Here is a 15,527-nt window from a genome sequence, read left to right as displayed (position 1 = left end):
CTCTCTAGCTATGCAAGTTTCAGATGGCCTCTTTGAACAGAGGCTGTTTCATCTACACTGAAAATCTGTTCTTTATTGTAGCCACCTTCATTAATGATTTTAGCTAGAGCTTCTGGATAACTTCCTGCAGTTTCTACATCAGCACTTGGGGCTTCACCTTGCACTTTCATGTTATGGAGGTGGCCTCTTTCTTAAACCTTATGAAGTAACCTTAGCTAGCTTCAGACTTCTGCAACTACTACACTTCTCTCAGCCTTCAGAGAGTTGAAAAGAGTTAGGGCCTTGCTTTGTATTAGGTCTTGGCTTAACAGAATGTTGTGGCTGGTTTGAGCTTCTTTCCAGACCACTGAAACTTTTTCTACATCAGCAATAGTGCTGTTTGGATTTCTTATCATTCATGTGTTCACTAGAGTGGAACTTCTGATTTCTTTGAAGAACTTTTCCTTTGCATTCCCAATTTGGCTGTTTGGCACAAGAGGCCTAGCTTTTGGCCAAACTCAGCTTTCAACATGCCTTGCTTACTTCTAGCTTCTGATTAACCTGAGACATATGTGATGCTTCCCTTCACTTGAATATTTAGAGGCTATTACAGGTTTCTTAATTGGCCTAATTTCAGTATTGTTCCGTTCTCAGGGAATAGGGAGACCCGAGGAGAGAGAAGGAGGAACAGTTGGTCAGTAAAGCAGTCAGAACAAACACAGCATTTATCAATTAAGTTTGCCATCTTATATGAGTGTGGTCCATGGTGCCCCCAAACAATTACAATAGTAACATCAAAGATCACTGATCAAAAATCACTATAACAAATATAATAATAATGAAAAGTTTGAAATTTTGCAAGAAGAACCAAAATGTGACACAGAGGCATGAAGTAAGCAACTGCTGTTGGAGAAATGGTGCTGTATGACTTGCTCAACTCAGGGTTGCCACAAGCCTTCAATTTGTGAAAACCCAGTATCTGCAAAGGACAATGAAATGAAGCACAGTAAATGAGTTATGCCTGTGTACACAATGATTTCAGATGATAGAAAATAAGGACACATTTCCAATCTCTTATGAAGCTAATGTAACCTCAATACCTAAACCAGACAAGAACAGTAGTAGAAAGGAAAATTATTCAATCTGACTTTTGAACATTGATGGGAAAAAAGTCTAAATAAAATGTTAACATTATCAAATGAGAAGTGCATCATGACTAATTGGGATTAACAATTGGTCAAAACAGAATAACAAGAGGTTTAATGTTAGACAATTTATTTTTACAGTTCACTGTATTAACATTTCAGGTGAAAACCTATATGATCATCTCAATAAATGAAGAACAAAAAGGCATTGCATTAAATGTAACACCTATTCATGATTTTAAAAAATAAAAGACAAACCTCTTAGCAAAGAAGGAATAGAAGGAAACATCCTTAAGCTATAAGCAGCATCTTTTCATGAAATGGGAGGGTGTGGGGTTAAGATCATGAATTCTGGGATTAAATATCTGGGATTCAAATCCCAGCTCTACTGAATATTGGTTGTGTGACATTGGGCAAGTGTTACAAATTGTTTAATGAAAGCTCTGTCATTATTTGTTTAAGTCAGGTTTATTGAGTAATTTACATATTGTAAAATTAACCCTTTTTTGTGTACATTTCTATAAATTTTGACTAATGCATACGGTTGTAAAGCAACCTCAATTAAAATGTAGATCATTTCCATCACCCCTCTGAAAGTCTCCCATCTCCAGTCCCCAGTAACTATTGATTTATCCTTCATCCCTGTAGTTTTACCTTTCCCACAATGTTAAATAACTGGAATCACACATCACATAGACTCTTGAATCTGGCTGCTTCTCCTTAGTATCATACTTTTGAAACTTATCTGTGTTGTGTGTCTTAGTAGTTAGTTTTGTTGAGAAATTACAAGAACTAATAAGAGAATTCAATAGGGCAGATCTAGGTTTTTGTTTTTGGAGACCTCAGTTTATACAATTCAAAGGATCCTCTCTTAGAAAAAGAATACAAAATTCCTGATACAAAATTAAGTGTGGAAGTTGTTTAAATAAGAAATCATAACAGTACTACAACAAACACAGGAATTCTGAAAAATTTTACTTTGGCCATCCCCACCAAATAAGAAAATTTATTTGTATGGTTTCTTTAAAGCTATGTAAGATGTACCTTCTACTGTATTTACCTACCAAAGGGAACTTCCAGTTCGAATAGGCAAAAATGGGAATGTAATTCTCTGCTTACAGTTCTACATTTTTGATGATTGGAAGAATTTTCACTGATTAGTTTTTAGTTTCATACACTCCAAACTTGGTTTCTCCTCTACCTCCTACATAGCTCTAGGGAAGGGTTCTACAAATGTGTTTGTGTCGTGATCTACAACCTCTAGCCCTGCACACTTTGTGTCAGGATGTCTGGTGAGTTGGCACAAGGTTGTAGGAATATTCCTGGGAAAACTGCTACACTAGGACAGCTAGTAATAATTCACTTTAGACTATGATTGTGAACCATATAATATCCCATTAAACACTAAGTAACATATGTCCAACCAACTTCCTTTAATTGGATTCCCAAAAGGCTTGCCCCGATTCCAGCACTATTCACTGGGGGATATGTGACAGAGGAATTCTGAGTGGAAATAGTGGCCTATTTATTTTAACCACAATATATCTTTCTTTTGCAAATTTTCAAAGAATTAACTATAAAATCTATTGCAAGAGTCCTTCCCAGGATCTAAAAGGAATTCATGAAAGCAAGTACTTTGAAGCTTAAGGAAATTGCCCGGAAATTGGTCTTTTAATACTTCTCATAAGGAGGTCGAAGGCAACAATTGAGGGAAAGAGAGGACATGTGCAAGTCTTTATTTTAGCATGCTCTTTTGCCTTATGTTTAGAAAGGACAATGTACTTGACTTCTCATTCGGAAGAAGTCAACTAATTCCATCTGGTGATTTTTTTTTTAAGACTCTCAAGGAGTTGAAGATGAGGCACCACTGTCTTGGTGACTCACTACATGGGCTGAATCAGTCCCTGGGACTGAGTGGCACAGTCCTGGCTTAACCTTCAAATGCCAGTAGTCGTAGAGGAACCTTGGTGCTGGAGCCAGGCAGAGTGGGTTGGGTCCCCATACTTCTAATACTCTCTTACTGGAGATCACAGAACTAGCATCCCTACTCAGAAAAGCAATTTTCTCTTTGGAACCAAAAAACACAGACTAGAGAAACAGCTAATTTATTCAACCTATGGTGATATGAGATGAACTCATCTTATATGTTAAAATGTTTCAGGTGAAATCATTTTTGGCACAAAAAGTAACTTAGAGCATTTGGTTAACAAGGTATTTTAAATATGTCTCATGAGTTTTGTTGCATAAGAGTCACATACCCTTAAAAATGTGTTCTCTTCAACTAGATTGCTTAAATATAGAATGTACTCTTCAGTTATCAGATTCTGGGCAATGGAGGAATATAGAATTGAGGAAAAAATTCTAAACGTTACTTGAGTTTTAAATATTTATGGGTTTCATCCTGGTATGTAGTTATTTGTGTTTTATCCATTTCATCTTAAAGTGGCTTTTAAAGCTAATAAAGGTATGGATTTGTGTATGGGGGTTTAGTGTTTTACACAGAGAATATATATTACTTTTTTTTTGGTATCATTAATATACACTTACATGAGCAACATTGTGGTTACAAGATTCCTGCTGTTACCAAGTCCCCACCACATACCCCATTACAATCACTGTCCATCAGCATAGTAAGATGCCATAGAATCACTACTTGTCTTCTCTATGCTATACTGCCTTCCCCGTGCCCCCACACCCACTTTATGTGTGCTAATTGTAATGCCCCTTATTCCTCTTATCCCTCCCTTCACACCCATCCTCCCCAGTCCCTTTCCCTTTGGTAACTGTTAGTCCATTCTTGAGTTCTGTGAGTCTGCTGCTGTTTTGTTCCTTCAGTTTTTTCTTTGTTCTTATACTCCACAAATGAGTGAAATCATTCGATATTTGTCTTTCTCCACCTGGTTTATTTCACTGAGCATAATACCCTCTAGCTCCATCCATGTTGTTGCAAATGGTAGGATTTGTTTTCTTCTTATGGCTGAATAATATTCCGTTGTGTATATGTACTACCTCTTCTTTATCCATTCATCTACTGATGGACACTTAGGTTCCTTCCATTTCTTGGCCATTGTAAATACGGCTGCAATAAACATAGGGTTGCATATGTCTTTTTGAGACTGAGAAACTGAATTCTTAGGGTAAATTCCTAGGAGTAGAGTTCCTGGGTCAAATGGTATTTCTATTTGGAGTTTTTTGAGGAACCTCCATACTGCTTTCCACAATGGTTGAACTAATTTACATTCTCATCAGCACCCCTTTCTCCACATCTTTGCCAACATTCGTTATTGTTTATCTTTTGGATGGTGACGATCCTTACTGGTGTGGGGTGATATCTCATTGTGGTTTTAATATGCATTTCTCTGGTGATTAGCAATGTGGAGCATCTTTTCGTGTGCCTGTTGGCCATCTGAATTTCTTCTTTGGAGAAGTATCAGTTCAGATCCTCTGCCCATTTTTTAATTGGATTATTTGCTTTTTGTTTGTTGAGGTATGTGAGCTCTTTGTATATTTTGGATGTCAAACCCATATCAGATATGTCATTTATTAATATAGTCTCCCATGCCATAGGATGCCTTTTTGTTATTCTGATGGTATCCTTTGCTGTACAGAAGCTTTTTAGTTTGATATAATCCCACTTGTTCATTTTTGCTTTTGTTTCCCTTGCCCATGGAGATATGTTCATGAAGAAGTTCATGTTTATATTCAAGAGAGTTTTGCCTATATTTTCTTCTAAGAGTTTTATGATTTCATAACTTACATTCAGGTCTTTGATCCATTTCGAGTTTTCTTTTGTGTATGGAGTTAGACAGTAATCCAGTTTCATTCTCTTACATGTAGTTGTTCAGTTTTGCCAACACCAGCCATTGAAGAGGTGGTCATTTCCCCATTGTATATCCATGGCTCCTTTATTGTATATTAATTGACCATATATGCTTGGGTTAATATCTGGGGGGGCTCTCTATTCTGTTTGGCTGGTCTATGGGTCTGTGCTTGTGCCAGTACCAAATTGTCTTGATTACGGTGGCTTTGTAATAGAGCTTGAAGTTGGGAAGCAAGATGCCCCCTGCTTTATTCTTCCTTCTCAAGATTGCTTTGGCTATTCAGAGCCTTTTGTGGTTCCATATGAATTTTAGAACTATTTGTTCCAGTTCGTTGAAGAATGCCGTTGGTATTTTGATAGGGATCACATTAAATCTATAGATTGCTTTATGCAGGATGGCCATTTTGACAATATTAAATCTTCCTATCCATGAGCATGGGATGTATTTTCATTAATAGGTGTCTTCTTTAATTTCTCTCATGAGTGTCTTGTAGTTTTCAGGGTATAGTCTTTCACATCCTTGGTCAAGTTTATTCCTAGATATTTTATTCTTTTTGATGCAATTATAAGTTGAATTGATTTCTGTGTATTGATTTTGTATCCTACAACTTTTCTAAATTCAGTTATTAGTTCTAGTAATTTTGGGGTGGATTCTTTAGGGTTTTTATGTACAATATCATGTCATCTACAAACAGTGACAGTTAACTTCTTCCTTACCAATTTGGATGCCTTTTATTTCTTTGTGTTGTATGATTGCCATGGCTAGGATTTCCAGCACTATGTTGAATAAAAGTGGGGAGAGTGGGCATCCTTGTCTTATTCCTGATCTTAGAGGAAAAGCTTTCAGCTTTTTGCTCTTAATTATGATGTTGGCTGTGGGTTTTTCATATATGGCCTTTATTATGTTGAGGTACCTGCCCTCTATACCCATTTTGTTGAGAATTTTTATCATGAATGGATGTTTAATTTTGTCAAATGCTTTTTCAGCATCTATGGAGATGATCATGCGGTTTTTGTCCTTCAATTTGTTGATGTGGTGTACGATATTGATGGATTTTTTAATATTGTACCATCCTTGCATCCCTGGAATAAATCCTACTTGATCATGATGGATAATCTTTTTGATGTATTTTTTAGTTTGGTTTGCTAATATTTTGTTGAGGATTTTTGCATCTATGTTTGTCAAGGATATTGGTCTGTAATTTGCTATTTTTGTGGGGTATTTGTCTGGTTTTGGTATTAGCATGATACTGGCCTCATAGAATGAGTTTGGAAGTATTCCCTCCTCTTCTACTTTTGGAAAACTTTAAGGAGAATGGGTATTAGTTCTTCGCTAAATGTTTGATCAAAATTCAGTGGTGAAGCCATCTCTTCCAGGGGTTTTGTTCTTAGGTAGTTTTTGACTACCAATTCAATTTCATTGCTGGTAATTGGCCTGTTCAGATTTTCTATTTCTTCCTAGATCAGTCTTGGAAGGTTGTATTTTTCTAGAAAGTTGTCCATTTCTTCTAAGTTATCCAATTTGTTAGCATATAATTTTTCATAATATTCTCTAATAATTCTTTGTATTTTTGTGGTGTTGTGATTTTTCCTTTTTCATTTCTGATTATGTTTATGTGTGTACACTTTTTTCTTAGTAAGTCTGGTGAGGGGTTTATCTATTTTGTTTATTTTCTTGAAGAAGCAGCTCCTGGTTTCATTCACTCTTTCTGTTGTTTTATTCTTCTCAATTTTATTTATTTCTGCTCTAATCTTTATTATGTCCCTCCTTCTACTGACTTTGGGCCGCACTTGTTTTTCTTTTTCCAGTTTCATTAATTGTGAATTTAGACTGTTCATTTGGGATTGTCCTTCTGTCTTAAAATAAGCCTTAATTGCAATATACTTCCTCTTAGCAAAGCCTTCTCTGTGTCCCACAAATTTTGAGGTTTTGAGTTGTTGCTTTCATTTGTCTCCATATATTGCTTGATTTCTGTTTTTATTTGGTCATTGATCCATTGATTATTTACAAGCATGTTGTTAAGCCTCTATGTGTTTGTAGGCTTTTTTGTTTTCTTTGCATAATTTGTTTCTAGTTTCATACCTTTGTGGTCTGAGAAGCTGGTTGGAACAATTTCAATCCTTGTGAATTGACTGAGGCTCTTTTTGTGGTGTAGTATGTGATCTATTCTGGGAAATGTTCCATGTGCACTTGCAAAGAATGTGTATCCTGCTGCTTTTGGGTGGAGTGTTCTGTAGATGTGTGTTAAGTCCATCTGCTCTAATGTGTTGTTCAGTGCTTCTGTCTCCTCCTTATTTTCTTTCTAGTTGATCTGTCCTTTGTAGTGAGTGGTGTGCTGAAATCTCCTAGAATGAATGCATTGCATTCTATTTCCTCCTTTAATTCTGTTAGTATTTATTTCACATATGCTGGTGCTCCTCTGTTGGGTGCATAGATATTTATAATGGTTATATCCTCTTGCTGGACTGACCCCTTTATCATTATGTAATGTCCTTCTTTGCCTCTTGTTACTTTCTTTGTTTTTGAATCTATTTTGTCTGATACAAGCACTGCAACTCCTGCTTTTTTGAGAAGACCTAACATTTATGCCAAACTGGCACACAGTGTGAGGAAGGATAAAATTATGTGCTGGATTCCAAAGTACAGTAAGTGTAGAAGGCCAGAGGCCACAGGAAGAAGGAGCTGTTAATCAGCCAAGGCTTCCCTCAAGGATCCCAGGTAAATATAGGTTGGGAGATGTGAAAAGAAAGGAAGCCCCATAAATAGAAGCCAAATGAGAAATTTCACATGACTAAAGGTAGCTTTTTCTGAGGATGGATATTCCCCAGGAAGGGTCCAGATTCAGCAAATCAAAACACATGACATTTCCTTAAATTCAAATTTCATATAAACAATAAACAGTTTTTAATACCATATAGATATACCCCGTGCGGTATTTGGGACATAGCTTTAATAAAAATTATCTGCAATTAAAATGTAATGGGGCATCCTGTATTTTATCTGGCATCCTCAGCTCCAGGGCTTTTATTTTTGAAGACCTCATCATAGCCTCCCTGGGTTGACTGAGGTTCTCTGAACCCAGCTGCCCCCTGGCTCTCTGATTCAGAACATCAGTGACGCTGGCAAGGATGCCCCAGCAGCAGGATGCTGTTCAGACTGGTCCACAGCCAACCACACACCTGTTGACTTTTCCAGCATAATAATTTGTCACTTCCTGAAGGAGATGATAGATTTCCTTTAAAGACTTTTTTTAGATTAAATTTTAATTTTGAAATCATTGTGAATTCTCATGCAGTTGTAAAAAAAAATACCGAGAGATCACATGTACCCTTTACCCACATTCCCCCAGTAGAAACAACTTTAAAAACTATATATAATTTTAGTTACCTGCAAACTGTTTTCTACTTGTGGAATGGAAGTAGCTGTACCATTTTCCATTCCCACTTGGCAATGTATGAGTGATCCAGTTTCTCCACATCCTCACCAGCATCTGGTGCTAGTGCTTTTTTTTTAAAGTTAGCCATTGATGGGTTTGTAGTGATGACACAGTCTTAATTTGCATTTCACTCTTGGCTAATGATGTGAAACGTATTTTCATGTACTATTTGCCAGTATATCCTTCTCAGTGAAATGTCTGTTCATGTGTCTATTGCCATTTCCTAATTTGATTATCTGTTGTATTAGTATTGAATTTTAAGAACTGTTTATACTGTCTTGACACTAGTCTATACTTAGTTAGATACGGGGTTTGCAAGTATCTCTCTCACTCTGTAGTTTGTTTTTTCATCCTGGTAACAAGGTCTTTGCAAAGCAAAAGTTTCATTTTTTATAAAGTTTAACTTATCAATTACTCCTTTTATTGATTGTACTTTTTGGTGTCAATTAAGAACTCTTTGCTTAGCTCTAGATCCTAAAGGTTTCTTTTTACTTTTTTCCAGACAGTTTTATAGTTTTACATTTTACATTTAAGTATATGAGCCATTTCAAGTTAAGTTCTGTGTAAGGTGTGAAGCTTAGGTAGGGGTTCATTTTTTGCCAATGGATTTTTCCCCATCTGTTGAAGAAATATCTTTTCTCACTTGAATTGCTTTTGTACTTTGATCAAAAATCAGTTGGACATATTTGTGTGCATCTCTTTCTGGGTCTGTATTCTATTCCATTCATCTATGGGTCTACCCCACACCAAAACTACTTGATTACTATAACAAGTCTTGAAATTGTGTAAACTAATTCCTCCCACTTGATTATTCTCTTTCAAAATTGTTTTAACTACTCTAGTTCCTTTGCCATTCTACATAAATTTTAGAATAAACTGTATATGTCTAGAGAAAATCTTGCTGGGATTTTGATAGAAACTATGTTAAACCTGTATACCCATTCAGGGAGAACTGACATCTTTACTATGATTAGTCTTTCAATGCATGAACATAATATGCCCCACCATTTATTTAGGTCTTCCCTGATTTTTTTATCAGTGTTTTTTTTAAGTTTTCAGCATGAAATTACTACATGTTGTGTTAAATGTACACCTAAATATTGAAGGATCTTTTTCAGCAATTGTAAATGGCAATGCATTTAAAATTTTTGTGTTCACATGTTCAGAAATGAAATTGATTTTTGCATGTTTATCTTATTCTTCAAGTTTGCCAAACCCACTTATTAGTTCTAGCAGTTTTTTGTTATTTCTTTTTAAGATTTCTTGGAATTTTCTATGTAAGTAATCATGTCATCTACAAATGGGGGCAGTTTGATTTTTTCCTTTCTGATGCATGTTTTATTTCCTTTTCTTGCCTTATTATACTAGTTAAAAATTCTAGCATAATGTTAATTTCTAATATTCTAAAATCATGTAACAATAATACTGGTCAGAGAAGATAACCTTGCCTTGTCCCCAATCAGGAAGAAAACATTTGGTCTTTCATTACTAAGTGTAATGCTTGCTGTAGGTTTCTATGCATGCCATTTACCAATTCCAGCTCTTTAAATTTGATATATCATGTCCTAGAATATGGTCTATTTTTGTATATGTTCCATAATACTTGAAAGAATATGTATTTTGCTGTTTTTGAGTGGAATGTTCTACAAATGTTGATCAGATCCTATTGATTAATGGTGTCACTCAGTTCAGTATCCTTGCTGATCATCTTTCTAATCATTCTCAGTTTCTGAGAGAGGACTATTGATATTTGCAACTTAATTGTCTATTTCTTCTTTCATTTCTATCAGTTTTTGCTTCCCATATTTTGTGGTGCATACATATTTAGGATTGCTATGTCTTCTTAACAGGTTCACCTTTTTACCATTATATAATGTCCTTCTCTTTCTCTAGTCATTTCCTTTATTCTGAAGTCTATTTTATCTGATATTAATATAGGTACTCCTGCTTTCTTTTCATCAATATTTCCCATCATTTTGCTTTCAATTTGCCTATATTGTTACTTGAGCTAAGCTTCTTATAAACAGCATATAGCTAGGTCGTTGTTTTTAATCCACTCTGTCAATCTCTGTTTTTAAATTGGTATGTTTAGGCCATTTACATTAATGTAGTTGCATGTTGGGAGTTAAATCTGCCATTTTATTTCATCTTTTATGTTTGCTGTTTTTGTTTCTCTGTTTTCTCTTTCCTGCTTTCCTTTGGGTTACTTGAACATTTTTAGGATTCTACTTTTATTTATCTGGTGCTTTTGAGTGTATCTCTTTGTATGCCTTTGTAGTGTGAGTGTGGCCTCATTAACAATAGGGTAAGTCCTGACCCTCTACTTCGCCTCCTCTGACACTTTCCAAATGGGGAAGGTGAGGTGCACTTTGCTACTGTCAGAAGGAGGTGAGTGTCCAGGTTCACCATGTTGCCTCCATTAATACTAGAGTGGTGGTGGTGATGGTGTAATGAGGGAATAGGCGTTCATTACCACCCTTCAAGGATAAAAATCCCCTCAGGGGATCAATCCCTACTCGATCATCTCTGACACTACTGTGGTTGGAGTTGGAGAAGGAGTTGGAATTCCTCCTTACAGCCTGTCAGGAGTGGAAGTCTTAGCTCCCCAGTCAGCCTTTGCTGGTGGGGATGGGGCCACAGTTATTCTGTGGTGTTTGACTGAAGTCAAGTTATTATGGTCTAAAAGTTTTAGGTCTTACTGGGCTCTCCTTTCCCAGTAATCTTGTTAAATAGAGCAGATGTTTGTTGGAGCTTTTTTTGTCTGTCTCATTGGTGTTTCCAGGTTGCTGGCTTCCTTAGCTCTAAGTCTGAGATAATGCAGTAGAAAGAAAACTCAGGGAACTCACTGCTCTATTGTTCCTTGGGCCCCAAAGTCCCTAATAGGTCTGTCTTCTTTGTTCTACCTTTCAGAGATTTCCTGTGTTTGTTTTATATATAATGTCCAGGATTTTTAGCTGTACTTAGGAAGAAAAATTGGGGAAAATATGACTACTACTACTATCTTCCTAGAAGCAGTTCTATAAATGCCAACTTAATTGCTTATTTAAAAACCTTGTTAATCTCCTACCTGCTACTACTGCTTGGGTAGAGTCCTTTTTTTCATGCTACCCAATTAAAAGTATTTGTATTAATCAGGGTTCTCCAGAAAAACAGAACCAATAGGAGATAGTTATATATAGCTTTAAAACTATTAGCTCATGCTCTTATGGAGTTGGCAAGCCCCAGGATCTGAAGTGTGAATAGGCAAGTTGGAAATCTAAGAGAGCCATTGTTTAGTTCCAATCCTAGTCAGCAGGCCTGAGATCCAGGAGAGCAAATGGTATAGTTCCAGTCTTAAGGCTGGTCCAGAACCAGGAAGAACTGATGTTTCAGTTCAAGTCCAAAGGCAGGAAAAATTCTTTTACTCATGGAGGGTCAGTCATTTTGTTCTGGGTCATTAGCCTTTTTGTTTTATTCAGGACTTCATCAGATTGAATAAGGCCTACCCACATTAAGGAAGGCAGTTGGTTTTATTCAGTTTACCCATGTAAATGTTAATCTCATCCAAACACATCCTGGCAGAAATACCCAGAATAATGGTTAACCAAATATATGGCATCTTGTGGCTCAATCAAGTTGACACATAAAATTAACCATCACAGTATGCAAACATTTAAAAGTTCAGGACTATCAAATTGGCTAATTGGGACCTAAATATGCATTCTGACCAAGGTTCCCTACAAATTTGCATTTTGGGCTGGATTTGAGATATATGAAGAAATTCAAAGGGAATAGGTAAAGACTTTCAGAGTTCAAAAATGCATTTAAAGAAAGCAACCACTAAAATCTGTAAGGCAGTATGGCATAATGGAAAGTAAGAAACTTAGAGTTGCCATGTTTCTTTGCGAGAGTTTTATAAACAGGAAAGCGATTAAAACTTACTTTTCCTGATTCTTAGAGTAAGAATTTTTTTTTCCATTTTTGAAAGATTTTAAAGAATCAAAATATCATTTCTCATATTGATAATCCTTTAGTCATAATCTTTTAACATTCCCTCTGGGGCCAGCACCCAGGTATCCAGAACTGGCTGGTTCTCAGTACAACAGTATGCTTGTGAGGAAGACTATGGACTCATATAGATCTGGGTTCCCAGGTATGTGACCTGGGCAAATTGCAGCAAGTTTCTTATCTAAAAACATGGCATTTAATATCTGTAAAATCAATATGAGTATACCATAATTAAACATTCTCAAATGTTAAACAACTGGATAACCTTCAGTTTTACAGTTTTATAAATAAGACAGACATCTTAGTGCTTAAATCTCTATCTTCATTTTGAATAGTTTCCTTAAATTCAGCTTCTTAGGTGTGGAAACTACTGAGTCAAGGGATAGAACCGTCTAGAAGGGTGATACCAAGATTGCCTTAGCAATGGGAGAAAGGGAAAGACAGGGAAACATGCCTTCCTAATTTTTAAACTTTCTATTTTCTAGAAGTGTCAGATGGTGAAGGAAGAGGAGACACAGAAATGCTGCCACAGGAAACAACTCCAGTTCCTTCTCTGTTGAAGAAAACCAAACAGGTGACAATCACTGTGGGAGTCACAACTGTTGGATTCTGAAATCAGCCTTTCTGCCCCTCTCCAGCATTCCCTGTGCCTCAATATCAGTTGATGGTGGGATTTGAATGAAGCTTTTACCTTCTCTGCTTTTGAAAAAGCCATGCTTCATTAATTGTAAATGAACAGTCCTCCTAATTTTTTTTTGCAATGTATTTTTTAAATGTATTCCACAATAATGATACCTTAGAATCTTGTATCACATCTCACCAAAGATCCCAGCTTATTCTTTTGGGTATATTTCCTAGGAGAAGACAAATATGGTAAAGATTTGCAAGGTAATGTCCCACATCAGTGCAGGAGTACAGTGCTCCCAGGGCCTCATGTCCACCCAGCATTATGGTCTGTTTTATGAATTCTTATCAGGAAATTTGCTGCCTTTGTATCACCACAGTGGCCCTTTGATAAACTTTGTTTCCTGGTCCTTTTCTTTTTTTAATGTGCCTACTGGCCAATCACATCCATTTGTAGTTTTTTCATATTATGTGCCCTTCAAACTGATTGGTAACCATGTATGACTTTTAAAGAACTATCTCACTGTCAGTCCAAAGTTATCATCTTCTTTATAGTAACAGTTTGTGGTCCTGTTCTTGCTGTAGTGGGCCTAAACTCATTCCACTGGAGGGGGGACTTCACTCCGCCTGTGTCCCAGCTCAGCATAATTGTGAGAAGCAGTTTAGCACAGTGTGAGACCTTAGGCAAATTAAACTCGCTGTGCCTGTCTCCTCATCAGTAAAATGGTGATAATAAGTGTATTGTCTTCACAGAGTTGCAATGGGAATTAAATGATTAATATTTGTTAAGCACTTCGAACAGATGTTGTCAAATAGTAAGCACTAAAGTGGTAATTATCATAGTGAAATATACTTCAAGTCTTTTATTTTATTATTTTTCCTTTCTGGGCTGGAGAATGCAGATATATATTCATATTTAACATGTAATCATTTTGGTTTCTCTCCAGCCATTAAATATTTTGCTCCAAGGCCCTTTATCAGTTTTAGTTTTAACCATTCTTTCAAAGACCTATAGGTTACACATCCTCAGCTTTTTTATTTATTTCACCAGGATAGAGTTTAATTTTACTTTAACCTATCCTGCCAACCACCATAGTCATGCCTTCTCTGTCTTGCCTCTAATCAGTGCCTGCCTGCAGAACTTACTTCCAAATATTCTTCTTTGGACTCCACTAGCTTTCTTTTTCCTTTCTTTCTCCCTTGATGTTCTTCTTGGACCCATTGGTAAGAGTCCAAGGACTCATTGGTAAGAGAAAAAATTTGCATTAATAAACTTACCCAAGCCGGCATCTTTACTATGTTTTTATTGGTGAAGCCATCTACACTGTTAAATCCACACCTGTTTTTTAGCTTCTTCCTCTTTAGCTCTTCTTTTTCCACAACCATCAATTTAAATAAATGACAGGGAACCATGTGTAAGAAGAGGGGAAAGTGGAAGAGGAGAAGGTTAAGTACATCCTTCATTTTTGTGAGCATTCATCTATCTTTCAGCAGCCCAGGCTTCAACAACAATAAATCAGGTTTACCGAGTGCTCACTCAGGCACTGTGCAAGGCCCCATGTCCTGCACAGTCCTCACAGCCACCCTGTAAGATAAGGGGTTCCCCATTGTACTGACTAGCCGAGGTCCAGAGAGACGGGTTCAGGGAGTTGTGGCCCACCTGGCCGGCTGTGAGTCAGGCTCTGAGGATGCCGCAGCTTCCACTTCCCTCTTCCCTTTGTTTCTTGTCCAACTTGGGCAAATTGGATTCACAATGTCTTCATGTGCTTTATTGGTCACATGCTGTTACTGTTTTCTGCTAAGAAAAAGAAAGAGATTAAGACTTTACTGCTCATTTGAATCATTTTCCTCTTGCTGTAATTTCTTTCATTACCAAACTGCTTTAGAGAATCCAAGTCCTACATACACAAGATGCTCTAACCCCTTTCTCCAAGCCTGTTGTCATTTCCCCTGGGCAGAGACATCACGTGAGAATCTCTCTGTGCCCCTCTGCCTCATCTGAGTGTTTTGCGTGTAGTTCCCTGGTCTTCTCACCGGGCTGTATGCCGCCAGAACAGTCTACCTGTGCGTCTCCACAGCACCTAGCATGGAACCATGCCCCAAATCGGCGCTTATTGTTTGTGAATGAAGGAATGAGGACTGGGCCAGTATCCCAGTTTTCTCTCCACTCCTCCCAGCTCAACCCTGTGTGTCCCCACTTGTGAGCATCAGCTGCCTGCAGAGGTGTCTTAGATGCCCGTGTCCTCCTCAAGTCCCCTCCTTGAAAGGCTCTCCCACCATGACATTCAGAATTGAGGCTTCTCCTCCTCCATCCCTGACTCCACACAGCCTCTGTCTAGCTGCAGTTCTCCCTGTGGACCTCATTTCACCACCTCAAGGATGACCTCCTTGTCAGGCTGCCTTTCCTTGAATCCTCCTGTAGTTGTTGTGCACATAGAGCTTGAGTCTCCAACTAGTTCATAAGTGCCTTGGGGGCCAGAGTTTCTCCTGTGTTCACTCCAGTCCCTAGAACAGTGTTAGGCACTTGACTCATTT

At 37.3% G+C, this 15,527-nt stretch overlaps 1 protein-coding gene across 9 annotated transcripts in view; it reads left to right on the top strand.

Moving 5' to 3' along the window:
• The window catches only part of CMSS1 (cms1 ribosomal small subunit homolog), a 382,078-nt gene that overhangs the window by 341,041 nt on the left and 25,510 nt on the right, over positions 1-15,527 (top strand). For all 9 annotated transcript variants that reach the window (XM_036998638.2, XM_036998641.2, XM_073231770.1 and 6 more), the window contains one exon: positions 12,854-12,942. In XM_036998638.2, coding sequence (XP_036854533.1) covers positions 12,854-12,942 — 89 coding nt within the window. The remainder of the gene's footprint in view (positions 1-12,853; positions 12,943-15,527) is intronic.

Source organism: Manis javanica, chromosome 3 (assembly GCF_040802235.1).
Source record: "Manis javanica isolate MJ-LG chromosome 3, MJ_LKY, whole genome shotgun sequence".
In the NCBI taxonomy this organism is placed as follows: Eukaryota; Metazoa; Chordata; class Mammalia; order Pholidota; family Manidae; genus Manis; species Manis javanica.
This window is presented reverse-complemented; position numbering and strand designations above follow the sequence as displayed.